The sequence below is a fragment of the Sturnus vulgaris genome, chromosome 1, assembly GCF_052056855.1.
Source record: "Sturnus vulgaris isolate bStuVul1 chromosome 1, bStuVul1.hap1, whole genome shotgun sequence".
Taxonomy (NCBI): Eukaryota; Metazoa; Chordata; class Aves; order Passeriformes; family Sturnidae; genus Sturnus; species Sturnus vulgaris.
The window spans coordinates 30,515,227-30,537,768 of record NC_142243.1 but is presented as its reverse complement, the minus strand read 5'-3'; the positions used below and the strand labels follow the sequence as shown (position 1 = coordinate 30,537,768).

Here is a 22,542-nt window from a genome sequence, read left to right as displayed (position 1 = left end):
ATGAGTAGGCAACAGCTGGAGCTTGGACTCTGCCTTTTTCTACTGTGGTGTAGTGTAGAGTACTGGATGCCAAAAATGGGAGCAGATGCTGGTCCTGAGATTTTTGAGTGTTACTTTCTGAGTTGAGACTTTTCTTAGTCACTGTAGCAGCACAAATTCCTTTCACGCATGAGTTATGTGGTCTGTCAGGCCACTTAACATGTGCAGGTCTGTTCCAGCCCTCATTCAGGCTGTGCTCCCGTTTAGGCAAATGTGAGCTTTGGGAATCTATATGATGGAAGCTGTAATGACTGATTCAACAAAGATTATTCAGCGCATATTTAGCTGTACATGTGTTAGATTCACCCTCATTCAGAAAAGTGTTATTCATAAGGTGAAATCTGAACTCATTTGAATGCTGTACTATATTAGGCTGCTTTCCTCAGACACCTTCTACCCTTACTACTTGAAAGTGCTGAAGGATTCTAAAATACAATGGCAGATCTACAATATACTGAGATGTTAGACACCCATTTCACAGCATTTTGGGTTTGAGAATGCTTTATTACAGCCTCCATTGTAAGACAATATTTTTAATGCATTCAGATTAGAAGAGTTTAAGTAAATCTTGATTTAATGGGCTTCTCCAGAATACGTAACTTACCACAGAAAGGGAAGGCCAGAGTGAAAGATGGCAGAATGTCAGACAAGTTATGTAAGTCATGCAATTCAAAGCACATATTAATTTACTATTCTGAAGAGCCTGTTTTACACATTCTGTTTATATAGCAAGATAATGATGTTATCTCACTTTTGCTTTGTTTTTAACATCCAAGGTTAATCACAAAATCACAGAATAGTCTGAGCTGGAAGGGAACCACAAGTCCAACTCTTAAGTGAATGGACCATACAGGGACCTAACCTGCAACCTGGGTGTTATTAGCATCATGCTCTAACTAACTGAGACAATAAAACAAAAAGAAGATAACTCAGTCAGGATTTTTCCTGGTCTTTGCATCGAATAAATTATTTGGAATAAAGATTTATGTTCCTTTTTTATTTCAGATCAGTATTCCCAAACAGCAGAGTAAATTGGAGGACACTCTTGCCAGCAGTGATGACACGAAATGTCACTTGAAAACTACTCAGTTCATTGCAGAGGACAAGATGAAAATGAGATGTGTTCAGAAGATGTCAGTAAGATACTCACAGCATAGCAAGGAACTATATCTGGAACTTTTTTATGCTCACACCTAGGATGGTAGTGCATTACTGAAAAGTGCAATTCCTTCATGGTTGTAGGCAGGTTTCAGAATGGCCTGAACAAAATGCGCATTGCCTTGGTAGATTTAATAATTACTGAGTACAGTACAAGAAGGTAGTCCATGGCAATAGCTTTTCTCTTTGCCAAGCTGCTATATGCTGGTCATCTCTAACACCTCTCCATGGCTCCACAGCTTCAGGAGTGGAGATATGAGATGTACTAACTATAGAGCTGTGGAATAGCTTCCTGCAACTGTGAAAAGGAAGAGTGAGAATGAAATATTTTGCGAAGTACTTTTAGATTATGTCATCAAATTATTTTGTGTGTGGTATAAGCCAATGCCTTAATGCTTGATCGAAGAAAAACAGATGTGACCTAACAAGATTAATAGTCACTTCAGTGACACAGATCCTAGTTTTATGGGCCCTGAACTACTCATTCAGCAGAAAGTTTGCCTGTGTATTGAACTTTGGACAGACAAAATCAATGACACTTCCTTAGCTTCTCCTGTACAAGTTTTACATGGGATTTTCTTCCCAGTTTAGAACACCAGCATATACTAATTTAGAGTATGAACAAACTAAGGAATAAAATTTTCTGAGTTGATTCTGCACAATAAAAAATTTAAAAAAAATTAAAAAAAAGGAATGCTCTAAAGGCTATTTTGCACACATTTCTATAGATAACATGCAATTGATACAGCTGTTTTTAGAATGAAATCAATAGGCAACTCTTTGTGGAACCCAAGGCAGTGCTTGTCAGAGTACTGGTTTTCCTTGGTTTTGCTTCAGTCAAACTGAATTGAAGGGATCCAGGTGACAAAAGAATGTAAAGAAACGGAATCAGCAAAGTAAGTTGAAAGCATAAGGTACTTGTGAAAAGAAGAGGATTTGCAAGCCGCCCTTGAGGCTGAATTTTTCCATTTCCCAGAGAACATCCTGGTAGAAGTCATTTGGTCCACGTCAAATATTCCAAGATAGCACAGCTGATATGCCTTGGTACTGACTAGAAAATAAATCCATAAGGTAAAAGAGTAATCCAGTTTCCAAGATCACAAAAAGTTATGTTTATTTGTCCAAAACCTTATACTTGCATATTAGTAACACCAATATTTAGGGAGTATCTCCCCTCTTGGACTGCACCAGCTTGTTTCTCATCCTCTAAGCAGCCACAGGATGGTGTACAGTTTCAATTTTATTCAGTTTCCTAGGCTGAATTGGATTCAATGTCCTAAGTTCTGATTTAATGCTATAGGCCCAGTTCTTATTCATAAAAAAATCTTTATAGTATTGTTTCAGAGACACATGGAATTAAGAAATCAATAAACTGAACCACTTGAACAGAATGTATTCAGCTGTGAATACATGCTCAAAAGTGTTACATAAAGCTGGTAATTTCCAATGGAGAGGCTATAACCTTCTTAGGGTCTCTTGGTCATCAGAGACATGTAAAAGGGACTAAATATAAATGAATCTTTTGTGTTCTGGTTTCTTCTTCTTCATTGCCAGTACTATGTCATCCAATTACCCTTCATCCTGCTGTGTGACTAGAATTTTTTTTTGTAATGAACCATTTTTAAGTCTCCAATGACAAAAAAAGAGAGAAAAAAAGTTTTCCTTCAAAGTCAAGAAGAATAAGATTGATGTCTTTTGTTCATGAATCCAACAGTTTAAATTAAAAGATCAACACCCTCACGACTCTAATTAATTTTTCTTTGGAGATGGCATTTTAGTATTTAACTTTCTGCAGATATAATGAAAACTTGCCTGCATATTAAATTATAATTTCCTTTTTTTTTTTCTCCTTTTCTTTCCTTTAATCATATATTTTTTTTTACTGGAATCACAAATACAGGAAACATTCAAAACCAGCCAGTTGAGACAGCAAGCAGTTAAATAACTTAATCTTACAAAGATGTAAGCATGTGCCAAAATGTATGCACTTAGTCCCATGTGTAAAGTTAATTGCCTAGATTAACACATAATGATGATGCAGCACCATAGTGCAAATAAACACAAGTTACATGGACAAAGACTGTATCTTTACATTTTAAAAAGGTAGTGATTAGAACTTTACTTTTCCTTCCAGTCTTTATTTGAAAAGGTGCTTCTCCTGAGCAGTCATTAACGCTGGTTGAGGTCTTGCTTAGCTCTTCACCTCTCTGCACCCTGCCAATCAGAGAGTGGGCATGCAGGGCACTTCCTCTCCTGCTGCTGGACTCCAGTTTTATATCTCTGTTTTATTAACTGTTGCGTGAAGTGATCTCCATCTAGGGCACACTTTTCACAAGGTCTCTTTCCCTCCATCTTTCTGACAGCTTATTATGACTGAAGTGGAAATGTTACATAAAACAAGCTGTTTATGGAAATCTTATTTCTGTCACATGAGCTCTATTCTGACGTGACAGGCTCTCTATCTGGCTGCAAGCATTAAATATATTAATTATATCTGTCATTATGCAATTCCCCTCTTATCACCACTGGATTTTATAGACCTGGTAAAATATACTCTGAGCAGTAAAATCATTCCACCTTAGCACACTTCAGCGTTTATAACAATCTGACATAATAAGGATACTGTCATTGCAGAAACACCTTCCTACACCCATGTGGGTACTTGAAAATCTGTGCTTTCTTCATCCTCCTACATAAATATAGTAGCTTAGGAACTTTTATGCTGTGCCTTGGTTTTTAATGATAAGAGATGTCAGGTACCATTTAAAACATAAGAGGTGAAAAGGGGCAATTCAGCTGTAACAGAGCTTTCCTTTAGATGTAGTCAAGTGTTCTGCTTCTGTGAAGTGGGAAAAGTGTGAGAAAATAGGAAACAGATAGTTTTAAACTAGAAAGCATTAAGATCCTGTCTTAGGACCTCTTACTCTTGGATATCTAAAAAGCATAAACACCCTAAGGTGACAGACTTTGATGCCAGTCTATTCCCACTCACCACAATTAAGTATTGAAGATTTCTACAAATGAGAACTAAACTTTGCCTTGCCATGGAGGATCCAATCCTCTCAAGTGTATATAATACCTATTCTCAAAGCACAAGGCAGGTTGTGAAGTCCAAAGAAAAATATTCAGTCAGGACATTGCTAATCTTATGCTTTTGCTACCAAATTGCACCATGAAATACTGGACAAGTCTAGACTGCTCTTCTGGATTCTGGCATCTGAGTGTAGGATTTATATATAGGTTAACAATTACAGATTTTTTGATAAAAGGAAAGATTCTGTATAAGCTTTTGTTAGAATAAACAAAAAATAGTATGTAGATAGAGGATGCCAATATTTTTGAATCCTGATATAGATTTGGGAGATATAATTGTCTATATAGTTCATTTGCCTTCTTGTTAAGGTAAATATCCAAATGTCGGTGATCCATATTTAGGAAAGCCAAGGTGCTAGATTGAGTGTCTGTGTGTTACATGTGCAACACATCTGGATTGTAAAACTGTAAGCAGAGTGGCAAAGCATTCTCTGTATCTCAGGCACAGTAATAAAGATTGGTACCAAGCAATCCAGCATGGCTCAAGTAAAACCCTGGATCTCTTCTGTTTTGCTTTATTGCTTATTTGCTTTGGGACTGATACAGTCCTGGCCATTATGAGTGACAGGAATGGCTACAGAAATCGCCGATTTTGGCAGTAGGGTTTTGCAGAAGACCAGAGTTTTGCAAGGGCGAGACACAAGATACAAGAGGAAGACGGGCTCCCTCCTGAATTCTGACAGCAGCACCTGGGAGGAGGGAGGCCTGCGGACCCCCCACCCCGAGAGCGAGGGGTCACCTCCAAGGGGTCCGCCTGCGGCTGCCATCGGCTCCCGCGTCCCGTCCCCAGCCCGGGACGGCGGGGGTGTGCGAGCGAGCTCCGTGCCGTGCCGTGCCGTGCCGTGCCGTGCCGTGCCGAACCGGGCAGGGCCGGGCCGGGCCGGGCCGGGCCGGGGGAGGACCGGGGAAGGTGCCGTGCCTTGTGGCCCGGGGCGGGGCTGCCGTGCGCCTTGCCCGTGCATTGGGTCTGCGTTCATACATAAGTATAGCCGGGCTGGGCTCGCCACACTCCTCTACCCCCCGCCCCCCAGCCCTGGCAGAGAAGGGGGAGAGAAACAAGAAGCGGGGGGGGAAAAATCCCGGTGAGGTCATTCCAATGAGAGCGCAGGAGACGAGCGGACAAGGTCGACTTTCCCGGCGGAGGCGCAGCCCTTAGGAGCGCGGAGCCGCGCACCCACCGCCGGCCCGGCACCTTGGAGAGCTCCGCCGGGGCCGCGCTCGGAGCCGCGCCCGGTGCCGCGCTCGGGGCCGCGCTCGGGGCCGGCGCGGCGCTGCCTGCGCGGGGCCCGGCGGCGCCGGGGCCGCCCCGCCGTCCCTCGGTAGCGCCCTTCGGCCGCGGATGCGCCGCTCCGCTCCGGCTGCCGGTGAAGGAAGAAAAGTTTGGGGGCGACTTAGGGCCGCGGGAGCGCCCGAGGAGGAGAAGGAGGAGGTTGCGCGGTTTCCCCGGCTGATCGGGAAGGAAGGATGACCGAGGGAGGATGTGCACCAGCAGCCAGATCATCGGGAGCCTCCTGGTGCTCTCCGTGCTGGAGATAGGGTTAGGGGTGTCCAGCGTGGCCGTGGGGGCGGTCAGTTTCAGCCTGGTCCTCACAGAGCATAAACCTCAGCTGGGAGACTCTTCTCCGGTATGGAGCGGGGTGTGTGTACGTTAGCCATTTCACTCTCTCTTTAACTCTTTGTGGTGATGATCAGACCGTGCGAAGGCATCCCTTTTCCCTTCCTTCCCTTCCTTCCCTCCCGCGAGTGCATGTTGCGCCGACCGCGCCGGGTCCATTTCCCAAGTGCTTGGGGTACGGTCTGCAGAGTTGGGGCGAGGGGGAGGCACGGCGGGGACTGATGGATGTGTGTGTCGGGCGGGGGGAGACCTCTTCTTTCTCGCACCTTTCCGTGTTTCAGTCTGGCTGCGAGCAATTGAACTTTCTCGGAACCCCTTCCACACCTGGGAAAGCCCGATGGTTCGCGTGAAACCCGGGCCATAGCTTACGGGCTTTAAATTGACTGTGAGTTTTGCTTTTTAAAAAGAACAGCCCTGTCCATGATGAGGAGACTGTCAAAAGGTGCTTTAAATTAATGTCAAGGGTATGCCAGCTGAGTCCTGAGCTTTCGGAGGAAAAATAGCAAGAGGCTTTGGGAAGGAAAAGGAGAAAGATGTTCTCATGCACTGGGCGCCCTGGGCTTCTTACAAAATGAACGAAAAAAATGAAAACCCAGTAATGGGTTAATAGCAGCAGCATGTTCATGTCACAGAGCATTTCTCACTTCTCAAAAATGTTTCTTATTTTTCCAGTTTGAGATATGCATGTTTCTAGGAAGAATTTTCCTCCAAATGGTTATTTATATTTATGAAACAAAGAATAAGAAATGTTTAATATTCAGTCTAAACATGAGTGGGCATTTTTGAAGTCCAAAGCTGGTTTTGACCAGCTTGTATTGTACAGCAGTATTTCTAAAAGGATTGTTTGCTTTGCTTCAGATAACATGATAAATGTAAAACACTTGATTATTCACCAGCATAACCTCCTCTAATTTATAGATTCATTCAGACAAAGTGCTTTATGTGATACTCTCACTGTCAGTAATTATTAATTATTGACAACAGCGATAAATATTTTTGGCAGTACATAAACACACATATAATTCTGCACTGCAGAACAGGTAGGTGAGAAATGAAAATAAAGACTAGATCAGACAGGTAATGATATTACCAGGCCAACTGGTAATGATACTATCAAAATCACTTAAAAAAGAGAGGTTTCTGATCATTGTTAATGAAGAAAAAAATTACTTAAAACCATGTGTCTATCTGAAGATTCAATGGCAAAGGTCAGTTTCCTGGGTTTCACTGAGGTCAAAGAGCTTTGATCAGTCAGTGAGATCAGTATTTTATGCAGTGATTGCATTTTGTGACAATGCTATCACAGCTGATATCATTTCATGACGATGCACATTTCCTGCATAACTGCCTCATTCTTTCTTAGGCTGTTACCCCAGAGTTTGTACTAGGCATAGATTAAGATTCTAGTAAATTAGATGTTGGATTCTAAGGACATTATAATCGTAGTAAGAGACATATAGAGTATAAAAGGGTGTAAGCGAGTATGAAGAAAAAACAAACCAGAACTGAGTGGTATAACAGGTGGTTGCATTAACACACCAGCAGTCTGGCTGATCTAGAGCTGCTCATAGGTAGAGTTTTAGAGAGGAGTAAGACAGAGGACAGTGAAGGCGTTTTGCAGATGCTTATAAGAATTTATTCTCATATATGACAGCAGAGGCATGGAAGGTAACCCAAAGGGACTTGTTTGCAAATGTAACAAGTGGACAAAGTATGCCCACAACCAGAGGCAGCAGAGGCTGACATCAAGTGCTGGGAACTGAGCAAAAACTGCAGGTTGAATAGGCAGAGAGAGGCCTCAAAGAAAATGCAAAGTGGAAGCAAGAAGCTTATGCTTCATGTAGTAGAGGAAATGAGAAAATCAAAGTGTGGGGTGACATGTTTCTAAAGGCTGACTTACTTTTCCTTGAACTAAAGATCTGTGGTCTAAATTGTCACCATTATACCACTCTCTTTATACTACTCCAGCAGTTCAAACTATTATGTTGCATTATTCTGACTAAGGGACTAGCAGGTGAGGCAGGCAGGCCAAGAAAGGAGCCAGAGATTTACTGTTTTCCAGGGATGCTTAGGGCCATGGGTAACTAGTTTCAAATGTAAACAGCTGGACAAAGGTTTGTTGGGACAAATCCTCAGGACTGTCCTGCTGCAGAAGTGGCATAAGCCTCCTTTCTGCTCACTGTAGCTTACACTGAGCTCATCTTGCCTGTATTAAAGGCTATGTCTTGCATAAAATATGCTATTTTTTTCCAATTCACACGAATTTTCCTTTGACAAGTGAACACTAAGGAAAAGAAGGGGACATTAAAGAAAAACTAATTCTTTGAAATGTTAAGATACAAAACACTTAAGTCGAATAGTGTCATTCCTCCTGTTGCAATTTACTTGGAAATGCACAGAAAACCTTTGACCCTGTTCTGTCCTTTTACGGGGGTGGAACTCAGCAGAGACCCAAGTTCATAAGGAAGTAGATGAAGATAGCATCACCATGGAAACCTTAACCTGAATTCCTAAAATTCGGGCATCTTAAAAATCATGCACATTCTGTCTTCTATACTTGCCTCCCTATGATGCTTTGCACTTGACAAACATTAGCTTTTCTATTAAAAGAGTTGTTCTTATTGTTCTTATTCTTCACTGCCTCCAGATGATTTACTAACATACCTAATTTTAACCACGTGAATTCCACCCATAGCATTATGGATACAAGTGAGGTTAAGCATGGGCTGAAGCACCCTGATCATTTCATGCCCTGCATTATGTATAAGCAAGCCAGGAAAAGCAGAGTACACCAGAATGAAGAAACTGAAAGCCTAGGCAATGTCTGTATCAAAAAAATACATGAAAATGGGAAAAAAGAAATTTCAGATCTGTTGTTCTCATTGGAGTTGAATTGGATTAAGATAGTACAAGTTGTTTAAAAAGTAGCCATAAGAAAACAACTGAGGGTGTGACTGTCTTCTCAGATTATTTGGAGCATGTGGAGACAACTATTCAGTTTACATCATCACCAATCTGTTCTTTTTAAAATAGGCCATGGCTGTTAAATTGCAAAAAAAAATGCTAAAAACAAAAACAAACCCACAATAAATACAGTCCCAAATACCCTAAAGTGCACACGTTGTTGATTTCTGAATTTTCTTTCTGTTTGTTATGTTTGTATTGGGATAAACTATTTTACAGACTGTAATCAGTGTCTCCCAGATTTCTTTGTTTCCCAGAAACTGAGGGATATTTCTGAAATCACCATTCCAATTCAGCTATATGATGTACTATAGAATAATTCAACCAATGAGAACACTGAACCACTAACAATAACATAGTAAGAATGACAGCATCCATAGCAAAGGCTTTTGCACAAACAACAAAAGTCAAAAGATAATCAACCAAAAAGTATTCAGAGTTTTCTTTTTTTAATGGTCACATACTTCCCCATCTATATTTAGAACACTGTGGTTTCATCACTATCACTATGAGTAGTGAATAGATATTCACACACACACACATACATGTGTATGGCTATAATCCTCATTTATTCTGCAGTGGTGAATAAATTCTTGCTGCAAATGAGTCTCCCTCAGAGAGAGAGAGAATGAGAGACAAAAGCCACATCTTTAGACAGATATGCCATCTATCTTCATGTGTGAGAGAGATACCCGATGATTCACTTATGGCTGTGCCCCTCAAGAGTAATAATTTCTTCCCTTATAAAGGCAAATATCTGAATATATTGGGGAGATATGCACTTTCTGTATGTTGGTGTGTTTGCCTGTCTGTAGGTAGAGGCAGAATTATTGTTTCCATGATTTGTGATTTTATCACAGTGGAAATCTGCCTGCCCAATCTGCGTTTGGCTACAGAAATTTGTTCCGAGTTGGCACTTCAAATATTTGATTTAAATTACTTTGGGGTTTTTTTAATCCAAGATTTGAAGGAAAAGAAAAAGTGTCAGTCTGTATGGACTTTCCCAGAGCAAGACAACCTTTTTAGAATGTTAAATCAATGTTGGTGGCCTAAAATTTTAAACCACTAAATTTTACATCTAGATTTTACTGTTGCCAAGTTTCCTTTGGAAAGAACAGTCAAACTATTTTTTTTTTTCAAAAACAGCACTAAATAATCACATTATTGTTTAGCATGCGGGAAAAATGCAGATGTGATCCTACTTTATTTTAACATATGCATTGCATTTTCATCAAACCGACCATATTTCTGTCTGGCTCCCGCTCGCAATGAAATGAATCACAGGAATTTCAGTGAGCTCAGTAGAAGCTGGAAAGAGTTTTGTACCTGTGGATGGGGAAGGACATACCAAGGGTGGAAACTTCTTGGCTTGCATGGAGCCAGGACAATTCACTGAATTCAGCTGAGGTCTTTCAGTACGTTTTCTTTGTCATTCAGAGACTCCAGAGGCACAAACCAACCTGAAGATTGTCCATCTAATTCTTGGGTTGTATTTAGAGGATCTGTTGAATATAGATTGACTTAAGCAAGCATATGTTTAAATGTTTTACTACTATAAGACTTTAGCTCACCTGCAGAGAGTACTCTTTCATTTATTACTTTTTCGAGATGTAAGCAGTCACACTCTAAACCAAATACTTGATACAAAACAAACAAAAAGCATTATTTTTATTTGTTATTCTGATAGGCTCTAAACAAAGAAAAAGTAAACATTATTATTTTGTGCTGAGAATTTAAGGGTTTTTAGAGATGGATGAAGGTTCTTCAAATCACTGACGCCAGGTAAACTTTCAGATTCAGAAACACACTTCTTAATTTCCTTGATTGCTTCTAAAAAACATTTCAGTTTTTAAAGCATCTCTGTACATCTATAACCAGATGAGTGGAAACACTAATCACAGGGACTGGGATGGAATTTAAACTGCTTGCACATGGCTTGAGTCAGTGGGAAGTGTAGCAGCACCTGATCTGCTAAGACCCAACTGCACACTGCCAGACAAGGTACTGGCTCAGATTAGACACGATTTAACACCATGCCTCCGTTATAACAGAGCCTCCCCTCTCAGCATGATAGATTTGGTGGGACACAAGGTTGGGTTTTGGCAATGCTGTTGCTTCTGGTTCTGTGTCTGGATGCCTTTTATCCAGCTAGACATTCCTGTCTCCACAATCACTTGCATGGGACAACACCATTAGAAGTTTCCATCCTCCTTTTGCAAAAGATTATTGTGTTTCTCTGTGGAGGTAATAGGCAAACCTAATAGCTAGGCTTGATCTTCTTGCCTGTTTTAATTTTTATTTTGTTTGATGTTTTTGTTTTCATGAGTAGATTCTGTGCCCTTTATGTGTGTGCTAAGAAAAATTAAACCTTATTTTGAAACACTACTTTGCATAAGAGTTACAATTAGAGATATCTCTTCTGCTTAGTTCATCCATCAAGCTTTTTCTCATTTGGATGGAGTTGAAACAACATTATTAAATAGAATCTTTCTTTCTTTACATTACTAATTTCAAATTCCTGGTTATTGTCCTGGAAGTCACATGCTTATGCAGCAGCTTTAGTGTAAAACACAGAATTTTTTTAGTTTACTACCTGACAAGGGTAGATAAAAGTGAAACTGTTAATTCTGTCATGATGTTTTAGTCTTCCAAGTAGAGTGTCATTTGAATAGGTACGATACACTTGCATTTTCACTGTATTATATTCCATTTTGGAATAATTTCCCTTCCCTCTGTTACATCACATACACATGGATAACTCATAGAGGACTTTCCATGCAGTATATGCAATTTAGCTATCTTTTTTGTCATGAACAATGACTAGAGATCAAGCTGTCCTTAAATTCAACAGGTTTTCTCGAGTACTTTGTTCAGCCTGTGTCCAGGAAATTTTTCTATGTGCAGTTTTCATTTTTTCATGGGAATTACACCTACCATTGCTTTTGCCTTTTCAAAACATAAGACAGAAAGGTTTCTTAGCTTCAAGATATAAAATAAAAATAGTTCCTTTTCTTCTGCATGGTGGAAAGAAACAAACCTTTGGCTTCCTGCAGATTAACTAAAACTCAATCTTTTTCAGACTACCAGGGACAAAGTTCCCATTTTCCAGAAGGAAGTGCAAGAAGCCAAGTCTTTTGTTCCAGAAAATATGAAATAGGGATGGATCCAAACCACAGAACCTGAATATAAATTGAGATTTTAGCCTTCTTACCAAAATTTATGAGGTTTCGGACCTTAGTTTTTGTTTCAAGGCAATATTCCATATAAAGTAAATTAAACAGTCTCAAAATAAACATTCCCGTTTTCTGGGAGGTCTTTGGGGTTCTTTTCCAAAGTTCAACAGACAAAAAGAGACATTTTCCAATATGCATGTGGAACATTAGCAGGTACAGCTGCAGTGTGAATGACAAAAACTCCACAGACAAACAGACACTACTGCATCACCTTGCAATCACACATGCTATCAGAGCGACTCTGACTTTGGTGGGTCCATGGTGAATCATCACTGAAAGTGGGACTGAGGCACTCAGCAGTCTCTAAGAAGCTTTGTGCTTTGTAGTATCTTTCTTTGGATTTTTTACCATTCGCTCAAGAGGGGTTATGCCGCTGTCCATTACTTAATGATCCATTCTCATAAACTCATAGAATCACAGAATCATAAAATAAGGATTGGAAGGGACCTTAAAGATCATCTAATCCCAACTGTCCCTGGGCAGGAATACCTCCTACTAGACCAGGTTGCTTAAGGCCTTGTATAACCTGGCCTTGAACAATGCCAGGGTTTGGTTATCCACAGCCTCTCCAGACAACCTGTTCCAGTGCCACATCACCCTCACAGTAATGAATCTCTTCCTAATATCTAGTCTAAATTTCCCCTCTTCCATTTACCTCTTTACTCCTGGTCCTGTAAATACAGTTCCTAATGAAGAGTCCCTCTCCAGCTTCCCAGATATTGGAAGGTTGCTATGAGGTCAGCACGCAAACCCAAAGATCCTTGTGGGTCCTTTCCGACTCAGAATATTCTGTCAATCTGTGAATCTCTGAACCTTCTCTTCTTCCAGCCCCAACTTTCTCCACCTCCCTTCTTAGGGAAGGTGCTTCTGCCCTCTCACCAACTTCCTTCTCTGGACTTGCACCAACAGTTTCAATACATGACTTCTTTGCTAGTCTTGATGCAAAACATCATGTATGTATAGGAGGTATGAATAAGTCTGCAACCAAAAGTAGCCCTATAATCAGTAGGGTCTGGGTGCAGTTGGTGATCTATGTAGGTTTCTAAGTGAGCCTTTCAGTCTTTCAGCATTTTATGATTTTTAAAATTATGAATAATAATTAAAGTGGAAGTCCAACAATGAGACATCTGCTTAAAAAAAGCTGAAGTTCTCTCTCTGGCTCCCAGGGCATTTTGTAGGGCTTATTAGCTTAGCTTATGCTTAATGAAATTCTTTAGCCTTATTCTCTGCATGAGTTGTGAACACTTCAACAACTGAGCGTTCTTTATAAGAAGCTTATATTCAATGATATATTCCTTTTCCACTTCTGATTTACTGTAGTTTCAGTACGAGTCTGTTTGCCTAACTTACCTCAGGTAAGTTAGGTTACATGGTTAGAAAATACATGGTTGGAAAATATAACCACATTAAAAGATTGAGAGATAAAGATTTTTACCAACCATGAGATTGATTGGTAAAAAATGATTAAGGATAATCAATGATCAAGTAGAAAGAAGCAGGTCCTCACCATGGCAGTATTAATTAGTCAAGGGTAAACTGTAGTCCAGAGTAGCCCAACAGTTACAAACCAAGTTTTACTGCTATGACATATTGACATGAAGTCTTTCAGGATAGCCAAGAACAGAGAGAGAGTGTCAAGACAACAAAGCCCCGATGGCTGTATTCCAGTTGGCAGTAGTATAAAATAGGAGATTCTAAGTAAAAGACACTTTGAATCGGATTTTTACTGCATCCTTTTTCTGGTACAAAGAGCTAGTGTAGTTTCTCCCATCCACTTTTCACTACTGCTCATTGTAACACTGAGACATCAACAATTTTACAGGAAATTCCTATAACACCACCACCAAACAAACAAACAAACAGAAGTCTTAAGTCTCTATGCTATCAAAAAGCAGAGAATAGAGTCAATCACATAATATCCCACTGAAATTCCAACCTTTCTAGATGTTCACATTGAAAATCTTGGCTAAAGAAATTCTACATGAGCAGTGTTCCTGAGCCATGGGTATTACTAACGTTCTCTTTATACAGCAGGCTTCCACTGTTTCCAGTGAATCAGCCTTAGGAGAGAGTGGTAAACTTGGCTCATAAGTTTCAAAGCTTTTCATGAGGTAAAATTGCCTGACCCTGTGGCTCAAAGTCATCCATTGGTTTTAACTGCAAAATTCCTGCTGACATAAATAAATAACCATTCTGGGTTTTGGGAAAGCCTATTCTCTATGAATGCAATACACTGACATCTTAAAAAAAACCCAGCAATCTAAATAACATTAATCCTTTGCTACTGCCTGAGTGCTTTTCTTCCAAGGTTTTTAACATATTCAGGCACTTGAGTGCATTTGGTTTCACAACTTGTTTATCACAGTCATACGGATTATAAAACTTCGGCATGACCTCAAAATTAGACAGAAGAATGTGGGGGAAGCATGAATATCCAATTCCTCTGAGTTAGAATACAGAAAATTCTTTTTGTTCTTTAACTATGGAACTTGTTATTCCTTGCCTATACGTACAAATACAGTAGATGTAGAGAGAGAAAATACATACAGAGTATACATGACACCACACAGTATTATCATAAAATCATAGAATTTCTCAAGTTGTAAGGGACCCATAAAGATCACCAAGTCCAATTCCATGCTCCTTGCAGACCTACCTAAGATTAAATCATATGACTAATAGCAGTATCCAGAGTGCTCCTTGGCTTCTGAATGACTTGGTGCCATGATCCCTTTCCTGGGAAGCCCCTTCCAGTTACTGACCACCCTCCCAGCAAAGAACCTTCCTCTGATGAAACTTTACTCCATTTCCTTGTGCCCCATCATTGATCATCAAAGAAAGAAGATCAGCACCTCTTCCTCCACTGCCTGCGTTTAGAAAGGTGTAGACTGGTCACCCCTCAGCCTTCTCTTCTTCAATCTCATCAAACCAAGTGACCTGGCCTTCCTCCTAAGTCTTGCCCTGGAGGCATTTCACCATCTTGGTCATCCTCCTCCAGACACACTCTTAATAGTTTGATGCTTTTCTGATACTGAGGCATCCAACTCAGCACACAGTGCTCAAGAAGGAGCTGCACCAGAGCAGAATAGAGCAGGACAATCACTTCCCTCGACCAGCTGGTGATGCTGTTCTTGATGTACTCCAGGGCATGGTTAGCCTTTTTTGCTGCCAGGGCACTGCTGGCTCACATTCAATTTGTCATCAAGCCAGACACCCAGATATCTTTCCCTGTGGCTGCTTTCCAATCTCTTGGATCCCAATATTTATGTATAACCAGGACTACACTGTCCTAGGTGCAGAATCCAGCACTTGGTCTTATTAAATTTCATATGGTTGGTGATTACTCAGCTCTCAGGTCTATTCACATCTCTCTGTAAGGCCTCTCTACACTTAACAGAGTCCATGGTATCTCCTAGTCTAGTATCATTAGCAAACTTAATGTACATTAAACTACTGCATCCAGATCTTTACTCCAGGTAGTCAGATGCTCTACATGGAATAGCCACCCCTTGTTTTGAGAAGCTGGTGCCTTAGGGTTCGTAGATTAGCTTCTTTGACTCAAACTGGACCAGAATTAAAGCATTCCAAAAATGGGTGACTTTGTCTTTCATGCTCTTTCAGCATTGAAGGTAAACTATCAAACCCATAGTTTTTAGAACTAGTTAACAAGTTAAAACTTCCATGATGATATCTTTCAACACTAATTAATTTTTCTATATACAAAAATTTCGTTTCAATCCTATTCAATCACTACAGAGAGAAAATACATTATTAATCCACTTTATCAAGTCTGACTGAATAGAACTTAATTACAAAGATGTCTTCAACAAATTTCACTTGAGGTTTCTGCATTTTGAGAAATACAAAACATGATGTGAAAATCTGAAGCATGCCTTCAGTTGAAGGCAATCTGCAATGGCAGGACTGAGAGTGAAACCCCAAAACCTCACAGAAAGCCTGAGTGAATGTTTACAAAGCAGATGTGATGAGCTGAAATCTTTTTTGCCTGTGGAAAAAGTGCAGAGGGAGCATTGCTCTGGTGATTTGCTTTGTTTTATTGTTATTCCAGTCAGTGGGTTCTAGCAGCAATTACCAGTTGTGCTTTCTGGTATGTCCTGAGCCATTCAGCACCATGGTCAACATGACCAAGCCCTCTCCATAATCAGATTGGTATTAAATTCACAGCCCATACTTAGTGTAAAGGTTAAAAAATATAAAAAATGTAAAAAAAAAAATTACCAAATGTACCCACATTCATTATGGGGAACTGTTTTCATGGGTCTAACTCAGAGTAAAAAGATACCTCAAGGCTTGTACTTAGCTATACACACGAACTACTTTAGTTAGAGTTGGGTAAACTATGAGTTAAAGCCACTCCTCACCTGAAATAGCAAAGTTGCAAAATTTTAGAGTGTAAATAAGAAGTAACCTGCAATATATTACACAGACTCTGAATGCTGTATAGAAACTCTCAGTTTTTTTGTTTGTTTGTTTGTTGTTTTGTGGGGGTTTTTTTAATCTTATGTAACAGCCAGATCTTTTCTGTGATTTCATTCTAAATCAGGGTTAAGCAGAGCCTTTTGCTAGAAATACCATCTCAGTGCAAAAATAGCATGGAAAAATCCCGTTTTAAAGCTATAAAATTACTTCCCAAGGGAGGAATGGTGTTAGCTTTATTGAAAATAGGTAGCATAGATTTCTTAATAAAGGAGTTTGTGAGGTATCAAGGAAGTCTTTTGACAGTATTGCTAACACCTGGAGAAGGCCTTATTACTTTCATACAACTACTTTAGTTCCTACCATGACTAGTCCCCTGGGGACTATTCATTGTTTTCCTTGTTAAACTTTTCTATAGGAGGAAAAAGACATCAGAGGACATCACTCGTCTTTGACAGAGGTCACTGTTAAGCATTATCATCTATTTTTATCAGTTGTTTGGTCATTAATTTTTGCCTCATGCTTGATGCTACAATTAGCAGATCAGTTTGTGTGAGGGAATGACATAAAAAAACCCCAACAAAGTACAGATACCTTCATGCTCTCTCTTGCAAATTGGGCTATCAAGAGTCTGAAACAGATCTTTCTGCATGACCAGAGTAGTCACACCAACAGATGTACTCATATTTACACCTGCACCCACGGATATGACTGAATTATATTCTTGCACAGAGTTCCACTGTCTTGAAGACAACAATCCATATGTGATCCTTCAGTGGTTCAGATGGTAGGATCAGGGCATTAAGTCCCTATGCTATGCTTAGAAGTAGATGATTTGGATCTCTGACTAGTATCTTGCTAAACTTTTTTGAAAGAAAAAGAAAACAGTAAAATGGCATTTTTATGCTTTCAACACTGGGTATTTTTTTCCAACTTGTTTACCTAAGCAGCTTAAAATTCAGGTTTTCTTTCTTTTCTCATGAGTTATGGTCACTCGGACTTCTCATTCCAGTTTTTTATCCAATAAGGGTGTTTATGGCTGAGTTACAACCTCCTGAAGCATAAGGTTTGTGACAAAAATGCTGACAACTGTAACCATTGCCTAAACTGTGGTCACCACCTCAGCAACGCAGTGGGATTTGAACTTCATACCTTAAATGATGAAATAATTGTTTGATTTCTTGTCTTTTGCAGTTCCTGCTTTGTGGCGTTTGTGGAATATTGTGCGCCAAAAAAAAATCTGGACTTGTCGTAAGTTTTTCCACTACATCCATAACACATTAACTATTTAAAAGCCTTACTTATCTAATTTGAACTCTTTACTGTGGGCTTTCTGCACCCCAGGGTTTTTTGATAAACAATGAGAAAAATTACAAGTTGGCAATCTAAAAAAAGTAATCAGCACTTTGGAATAGTCATAAAAAACAAGGCAGTGCTGAAGTGGCCTATGTAGGTCATGCTATTTAAGCCATACATCCCTATTTATCCGTATTTAGATAAACTTTGATTAGAAATCACTTGATATAGATTTATGTCAAGTCAATAAATCCTTCTCAAGAATGTCACTGGACTGTATCTTCTCTCCTTCAAAAAACAACACTGGGTTGCAATCTCAATAAGGCTGCTGACCAAATTTGTTTCTAGATATCATAGTTGTTAAGTATTTAGCAAATTTTTTTAGCCATCTGAAACACATGTATGCAAGTTTTAAAGTGATGGAAGATGTCTCTTGGAGTACAGTCATTTTTCTGACTGCAGCAAAACAGTGTTATTAATCAACAAGTCACAGCAGAATTCTATTTTAAAGACATGATCTTAATGTAAGTGATAATGCCCATCCTAATTTTCTGTCAGCTTGATTATTCTGCCACATACAGATGGAAGTCACATAAAACTAGCATAAGATGTGACAGGAATCAAAAGTTCTCTCCAATTATTTTTCAATATCAATGAGTTATCCTAAACTCTGTTAAAATGACAGTCTCATTTCTTAAAATGTGTATCATAACCAGTTTCTAAAAGCCATCTGTTCCAGAGGTCTCATGGAATAGTCATTTGCCAGTGGACTGCAATATACATCCTCAATGCCACATTCCTAATGAAATTCTCATCCCAGTTACATACAGAAGTAGTCTGTAAGGCTCCATAAATTTTTGCTACCACAGTAGACAAGTACAAATACAAAGCCATATGGAGAAACATTAAAGGCCCATCTAGATCATTTGACAGGTCAGCAGTATCAAGGGAAGTGAATAAGACAATCATTTAACACTCTCTCCATAATAAGATCTTTTGCTCCTGAATCATTTGAGGTTAATGCACATCCTGAACCAGTGTAACATCTTTGTGATTGAAAGCAATAGAAGGTCTTTAAAAATGTCTCATTGACTGTAGCCTGTTTCACAGCTTTTTAAAATTCTCAGGAACATTTTAGTCAAGTTAAAATCAACCAAATCAACCAACCAACCAACCAACCAACCAACCAACCAACCAACCAACCAACCAACCAACCAGCTATGTAGTCAGCAAACTGACCTTCTGCAAAGCAGCATCACAGATTTCTTTGTTGTTTCTTTTGGTTCTCTGACCAGCACATTCACCTTGAACTCTTTCAAAGACCGCACAAAAGCTGCAGAAAGCCTCCAGTCTGCTATCTGACTGAATAAATTTTAATTGAGCAGGAGGCACAGTCAGAATGAACACAAAGCAAGAGAGATTCACTACAAATACATGAAGCATTCACTCCTGAGGCAGGGTGATAAACTGCACAATAGAAAATTATGACACATTCTGTCATGTTACTGTTTTGCATGAACAGCTGGAGATCAGTTTTGTGTTCTAGCAGTCCTTCCATTGAAAAGGTTGTAACTTTACCTACTCATTTTACCCAACTTTTTTTTACATGCAGCATCTTAACTCTCATATACCAGAAGGTAATATATTCCCTTGGAGAAATGGGGGAGCTAAGAGAGTTAAAAACAAGTGTCTGTGCAGTGTTTTGCAGTCAATGGTGCTAACAAAGAACTGAGCTATGGTTATCTCATATTTTATATGCTTTAATAATCCATCTGTGAAAAATACTACTGTGACATAACCTCTCTCGTCTCTCCTGACAGATGATACTTTTTTCTGCCTGTTGCATCTGTGGACTAATAGGAGGAATCTTAAATTTTCAATTTCTTCGTGCTCTGACAAAGAAGTCATCTGCTCTCTATTCTTTGCATCTTGCCTCCATGTCTCTTGCATGCATTGGAATTGGTGGTTGCACCCTTTCTTCATGGCTCACTTGTCGGCTAGCCAGCTATGAACAAAGGCGAATGTTCTCAGAAAGGGAACATTCATTGCATCACTCCCATGAAATGGCAGAAAAAGTGAGTTGTGTGTCCTCCCTTATTTGTTCTGCTTCTCCTGAAATGTTTCTGTATGTGTTAAAGTTTACAGTTGGCAAGAGATGTATACAGTTTTCAGTTTTATATGAGAAAGAGCGCCTGGAAAATGACATGCTGCCATTCTGTGTAAGCTTTATTATGTTGCATTTTATGGAGCTATTTTTAGGTACTGTCTATTTGCAGTACATCCATTTCAATGAAGTACATCCATTTTCAACATAATTCCATTGTATAGCTATTCAGGGGCTTAGCTGCTAAATATAGCACTTCCTAAATAATTGGAAGCCTTATTAATATGAATTATCATGTATTGTACTGTGAAAAAAGCATAGAAAGCTTTCTGTAACCACATCATTGCATGCCTCCAGGATTTAATCAATTTCTTCCTCTCCCAAGTACTCAGCTTATAAATTAGGTTATTTAAACAGAAAAGCCACAGTTCACAAATGTAGGTGACTTTACCTAAGTATCTAAGGGCACATTTAGATACCTAAATGAAACTGCATTTGCAGTGCTGAGCATTTACTTCTTTTCTGTATTAATAGGAAGCCTACCAAGGTGTATAGGAACATCAATTAGGTGCTGAAACTGAAGCTCCCAAAGCTGAGCACATAGGATCAAAACAATTAATGGAATGGAAGTCTTGAAATCACCTCCTTGACTTAACAGATTTGAATAATATTTGAGGTGTTAAGTGCTTGTAACCTCGTGCTTTGCATTTGGACTTAGTATCTATCCGATGCTTTTCATTTGAGAAATGGACAGAAAAAAAGAACAAAAGTCAAGCTAACTGCCCACCTAAACCTCCACATGCAAGTTTGCATTACTGTTGAGTTTTAGAGTCTGTTGTCTACTGAAAACTCTGAAGAGCAGGACTAGTTTGCTCAGACTGTAGAATTGTTTTCAGATTCCCTGAAAAAACATGATATAGCAGTTAAAAATGACTCGTCACTATTCTTTGGTTTCTTAACTGAGATGAGACTCCAAGTAGAAACAGATACTGAATTAATCTTAGATGATGTTTGAAATGTGTTTTAAAAAGAGGATGGCTGAAATGCTTTAAAAAGATGTTTTAAATACATTTTAAAAAGTTAAATAATAGAGGTTACAACAGTAATATAAAGTAGGGTGATAAAATCAACAGATGAGATACATTTCTCCATCTCATTTTAAAATGAAGAATTCTGATGAGTTATTAGGCAAATATGATAGTCTTCTTGATGGAAGGCGAGATACTGACTTTCAGAGAGACTCTTGCCTCAACAAGGACAAAGATGGGAGAAAAGAGGAGAGGTAAAGGAAGAAGAAACAGCTTGGAAAGAAAAAAACATTCAAAATAAAAAGAAGCCACCAACACAATCAATTTGGGGTGAGGATGACCATGTGTAAGAGTAGTTTGATGCCCTACCTTCCTGGCCTGTTGACCTACTGAGCTTCTTAAAACTTAGCAGCAAGGACTGCCAGGGTCCACTTATCTTGAGTGAAGGGCCACGAGGTACATGCAGAGCAACCCTGTTGTACACACTCAGCAGATCTGGGATGTGCCCCACTGATGGCAGACTTCCTGCATGTCTGCTGTAGAGCCAAGTATGCATGTACCTATGGCCTGATTTGGGAATTCTTAGACCCACAGACTGCCTGCTGATGGCAGGGTTGGGTACACCAGCTCACAGCATGCCCCTAAGAGATAATGAAGTCTACATAAAAACTTACATTAAATTAGACCCTAATTTAGCAAATAGATTAGAAGTGGTTTATATATAAGACTATATTGTATATTTTTATATATACAGTAATGTAGACATGTACTGCATGTGCATTTGTTTGTGCTATATTTATTGTATAATTGTTATATTTACATTAGAGATTGAGGGGTATTGAAATAACCGACCTGCCCAGCTGTCCGGTGATTCCCCCGACACCAGAGTTACCTCCAAGGTACGCTGAACACTAGGGAGCAACCATGTTGTTATGTCACTTCAGGAAGGGCCACCTCTACGAGGAAGTCATAGTTTCAGCTAATCAAAGTTGGCTGATGCTGTGATGTCACTCTGAGGCAGGAATGGTGCTTCCAGGTAGTGACATAACTCCACGTGGTGAACGCTGCAATCCAGAAGTAAGTTGAGTATTTAAAATATTCACCCTAGTTACAGGCATCCAAATACTCTTATTTGGATGCAGCCACCATTGATTCACTCTGCTTCTAATCTGTGTGCTCCTTCATTCCCCAAAATCAGCAATTTTTTTATTTAAATTAACTTTTTTTTTTTAAATAGAAATATTGGGGAAAATTAATGGGTTTTCATATTTTCTGAAACTATGGTGATATTCTAATAGCTGATGTCTGCAGACGATTCAAGTGATGAAGCTGACAAAAGGAAACTCAGGAGTAGCCTTCTGACAGATCATTACCACCAAAATATGGCTGACTGATAGTTACTATTAAATGGCTTTGGTATTCTTGGTCTCTTTCCCAGCTAACAGATATCTTCAGTGTAGATCCAACAAAAGCTTTAGGCACCCACAAATAAACAAGTTATAGTGCCAGACAACCCCCAAAGTGGGAACCATAGTCCAGTGTTAGGCATGCATGTTACTCTTCAATATGTGAGGA

The 22,542-nt window shown here is 39.5% G+C and overlaps 1 protein-coding gene across 11 annotated transcripts in view; it reads left to right on the top strand.

The window, feature by feature from the left end:
- TMEM196 (transmembrane protein 196) overlaps nt 1–22,542 on the top strand; it is a 100,041-nt gene that overhangs the window by 75,053 nt on the left and 2,446 nt on the right. For 2 of the 11 annotated variants that reach the window (XM_014894375.2, XM_088162825.1), the window contains exons 1-4: nt 5,564–5,927; nt 17,734–17,790; nt 19,656–19,910; nt 21,793–21,866. In XM_014894375.2, the coding sequence (XP_014749861.1) occupies nt 5,769–5,927; nt 17,734–17,790; nt 19,656–19,910; nt 21,793–21,866 (545 nt within the window). In that variant the 5' untranslated portion in view covers nt 5,564–5,768. Of the gene's footprint in view, nt 1–5,298; nt 5,934–17,733; nt 17,791–19,655; nt 19,911–21,792; nt 21,867–22,542 lie in introns of those variants that run through there. The other 9 variants (XM_088162830.1, XM_088162823.1, XM_088162833.1 and 6 more) reach the window with 8 other exon arrangements.